Source organism: Aphanomyces astaci (genome assembly GCF_000520075.1).
Source record: "Aphanomyces astaci strain APO3 unplaced genomic scaffold supercont1.178, whole genome shotgun sequence".
In the NCBI taxonomy this organism is placed as follows: domain Eukaryota; phylum Oomycota; class Saprolegniomycetes; order Saprolegniales; family Verrucalvaceae; genus Aphanomyces; species Aphanomyces astaci.
In genome coordinates, this window is record NW_009798441.1 from 22,931 (window position 1) to 27,133 (window position 4,203).

General features: G+C 46.9%; 1 protein-coding gene across 1 annotated transcript; it reads right to left on the bottom strand.

Moving 5' to 3' along the window:
* Window positions 1-348: 348 nt before the first annotated feature.
* H257_18572 (hypothetical protein) lies at window positions 349-1,577 on the bottom strand (the record flags this gene model as incomplete). Its single annotated transcript, XM_009847665.1, has 3 exons — window positions 349-561; window positions 1,263-1,384; window positions 1,502-1,577. The coding sequence occupies 3 exons, from the start codon at window positions 1,575-1,577 to the stop codon at window positions 349-351; spliced, it is 411 nt and encodes a 136-aa protein (XP_009845967.1).
* Between the last annotated feature and the right edge of the window lie 2,626 nt (window positions 1,578-4,203).

The following is a 4,203-nucleotide window of genomic DNA, read 5'->3' on the forward strand; positions in this document are numbered from 1 at the left end:
CTGCTGGCAGGAAACGGCATCACGTAGATCACTGCAGAACATGTTGCATGTTCGCGAGACACAACCTTCTTTCCTTTCAGCACACATAAATTAACCTCGTGTGGCAGCGCTGCCCCGCGGCCATGCCTACGTTCGGCCATGATCCCCAACCGTTTCATGTCATCAGCCCACGACACCAAACCTTTGCATGCGTGGGCTGCTGGCACGACACTGCAACATGGGGCTCACTGCCGCCCATGAACATGTTCACGGGACACACCATTATTCGAGTGGCGACATCGTTCGTTCGTGGCTTTGGCAACAAGACATGCGACGGAGCGGGTAGGCTAGCGACGTAGGTGGGCAGCGTCATCGGTAGGCAGCAGCATCGGTGGACGGCGACAACGATGGACGGCGGTGGAGGAAGGCGGCAGCGGGGGAGGGCACCAGCGTCGGTGGGTGGCGGCATCGGTGGGCTGCAGCAGCGGCGGCATAGGTGGGAGGCGGCAGGAGTGCATCCGTGGCGGTCGGGCCATGGCTTGTCAGCTGCGGCTGCGGCGGTCGAGATTTGGCTCCCTTGCACTAAAAAACGGCGTTGTTAGCCTTTGGATAATTGTACACTAACGTTATAGGTTAAACCTAAAGACACTTGCCCAATTCAGGGAGTTGCTAGTTTGAACTTTGGTGCCTAGATTTGTCAGCAAAAAAGTGGACCAGGAGCTGGGACAAGACGACATGGGCTGTGGTTGTAAACTGATTGGTGTGTTGCTTCGTGGGGTATAGGGTCTGACACCTGCCCGGTGCTGGGAACGACGGAGTGGTGCGACAAATAAGCCTTCATGGCGGCAAGGACGGAGAGGGTGCGATGAATAATAAATCGTAGCTATTTCGTAGGTCAAAGAAAAACCTCATATACACACACATACATAGATTATGTATTTATATCAACTGTACAAAAGCATACACATACAGTATTACAGCTCAGAGGTCAAATTGAAACACCGATCCTCGATTTTTGCACTCATGCAACAATATGACAGTGTAAGTACTAGTACTTGCCAACAAGGGTTAAACTAGAGTGACTATACAAGGAAATACTTGCGAAAATATCACATATAGAAAGCATTAGACAGCACATTATGTTAAAACCACATCAGTAATTACATGAAACAAGTACATCAGCTCAAGTCTTAATATTACTGTACCGAAACCAATGCCATCTATGTACATTGACAGTTTGCATGATGTGCTGGTGGGTATCGATCGTCGTGCCAGAAGTGGACATGTAGGTGGTGGAAGCGGTGCATAAGGGCATTGAGCGTGTGTGCAAAGCCGTGGAACTCCACAGCTTTGAGACGGTCAAGGCCATCGCTTTGCACCCGAGTCATTTTCCGTCGACAACGACCTGCTCACCCCCACGTTTAACTGTAAACTCAAGCGCCACAACGCCAAGAAGTCGTTCCTGCCCACCATCAACGCCTTGTACTCGCAAGTGGGATATCTTTTTCTCACTTGCGAGTACAAGGCGTTGATGGTGGGAGGAACGCCTTCTTGGCGTTGTGGCGCTTGAGTTTACAGTTAAACGTGGGGGTGAGCATGTCGTTGTCGACGGAAATTGGCTAGTCTGTATTGACAAGGCAAGTGACGGAGTGCACCACATTCAACCACAGACCTTTTGCTATTCTGGCATTCAACATTCATCGATTCTCCAAATTCCCTTCAAAGTGAATATTATATTATCTTGCATAGGTTATTCGTTTATACCAGGGTGCAAAAATCGAGGATCCACTGTGCTTCAAACCAGGATGATCTTCGTATACGAAGTATTGTTCCTTGTTAACTCAGCAATTCCCTCGCGGACTGGTGTTACGTAATCATTTGGGCTCCTTGGCATACAAAACCCACGTTGTTCCTGGCACATAGTCAAATCAAGTGTAAATTCTAAACCACTCATTTCAGCTACTAGTAGGGGTTAAGTGCATCTCAGCGGTTAGCTAACCACTGGTGATGCAGCTTAACCCCGGGAATAGTATTGTATGTAAGCGCAAGGGGTCCAGAGGTTCCGGGGTTACAGGGAAAAATGATTACGTAACAACAGTACTACTACTGTTGCAGCGAGGGAATTGCTCCTTGTCAACTGCATTGACTGTGAGTCCAGCAAAGGATAACGTCACACGCCGTATGTTAGACAGGTGCATGATTATGCTGAATGTTTTTCAGGCTGAGCTGAATTAAGACATCCTAGTGTTTTACTGTACTGTTAGTCCTGAATGGAACAGTGCCGCACCTCCGTGCACACCGGAAAACGTTCAAGAAATCTGGATACCGTTTAGCCAAGACTGGAAACCGTTCAAGCAAATTTTCTTCCCGTAATAACCCTGTAACCCCGAGACGTCGTCCTACCCCCGCGTGCACATACCTGGTACTTCGAAGTTTACAGTTAATGCTAAATCCCCCAGTATGAGTTGTGATGGTCAGAGTACAAAACATATGCCTCATCTAACTAGGGTTTACATATACTAGTATTAGTTTGAACGGTTTTCAGTCTTGGCTGAACGGTATCCAGATTTATTGAACGTTTTTCGGGGTTAGTCCGTGCACACCGACATCTGAGGTAAGATAGGCCGGGGGGTGGGGGAGGGCAGGGGTAGAACACGCACACAAAAGTAGAGCTCAGTTCGAGGTAAAACCAGGAATGAAAGCCAAGGCTACATCATTCCAAACCCCTCACATCCTTGCCCAGCAACACTCACAACCACACAAAACATAAGCTATGAAGACCTGGCGTAAGCCTTGGTGTTCATATCGCATGACACTGCCGCAATGTTCCTACCACCATATATTCCATCTATAGTTTCATTGTGCAAGTGGTAAAGCCTCTTGATTTCGAGCTACATATGGAGACACTTCGCATGCGTGATATATTCTGACACTTGCCAGGAGAACAAGTTTTGTATCCTGATAGACACCTTTCCTTCCCCTCTATGGCAAGGTTCTCACAGGCACGCCAGTTAGGACTATGTCCTCTCGGCATTTCATGACATGTGTCGTTCAGTCGCGTTGTCGCGATTCCACACGCTGGCAAATCGGCATTTCCAACGTATGGAACAGCCACAACGAGACCTGAAGACACGCAATGGTTGTGCTGACTTACACATCGCGTTGAGTATAGTGATACATGTTATGCTTTTGACTTGTCGACAATGTGAAGCCCCAGGAGCCACCTTGGCGACATCGAGCAGCCGTTTCCTGATGAACAAGAGGTCTTTTTGTGAAATATGTCAATGGTTTGCTGAAATATAAACGCGACTTTTGGAGTCGGCGTGAAATTAAAGAAATTTCTGAAATATATTGCTGATAGAGTGAGGTGAGATGTCAAGGGAAATATCTTGCGAAAAAGCTTGAATTAAACGAATAAAGGTGTACTAATACTCACCTTTTTGCACTTACCGGTACAATGTTAAAAAGGAGAAATGCCCGAGAGGTATTTGCACTTGTGCTCGTCAGAAAGCGCGGTGTGCCCATTTGATTTGGCACATCTACGTCGTTTGCCCATTAGATTAGGAGATGTGCCCATTCGATGAGCACTTGTGCCCGGGCAATTGCCCTTCTACTTTTTCGAAAGGACAGTGTACCCATTGAAAATGGACAGTACAGTATGAAAAATACATACTTACAGAAAACTGCAGCATTGTCGTGCCAAAACACTACCTCACGGGGGTCAAATGCGACAAAAACGGTACTGTATGAAAAACACATACTTACAGAAAACTGCAGCATTGTCCGTGCATATTAATAACATGCTAACTTCGATGTCGTCCATAACATCAGCCGGTAACGTGTGTAGTAACATTCGCTCAGTACTGTGGCTTGAATATCGCTCAGCTGACCGTTTGACAGCAAGCAGGGCTTTGTGCCACCTAGAACGTAGAACAATGTTAAAATATTCTGCGCTTTGTTTGATAACTCGAGGCTTGGACGTATGGGATTCGGTGTGTGCCAATTTCTCACGATATTCCAGTAGCCGTCCATTCGAAAGGCCGCAACGACACTTTACTACTCGGAGAGAGGGATGCGTTTAATTGACAAAATATTTGACAGATCTCGAATTTTGACAGAATATTAATATCACTTCCGGATACCAATGAACCTTTAACGTACTCCGCCTCTATGCGTTAAATAAAAAACGCATATGACTGCACCATCACCATTGGAGAAGAATCC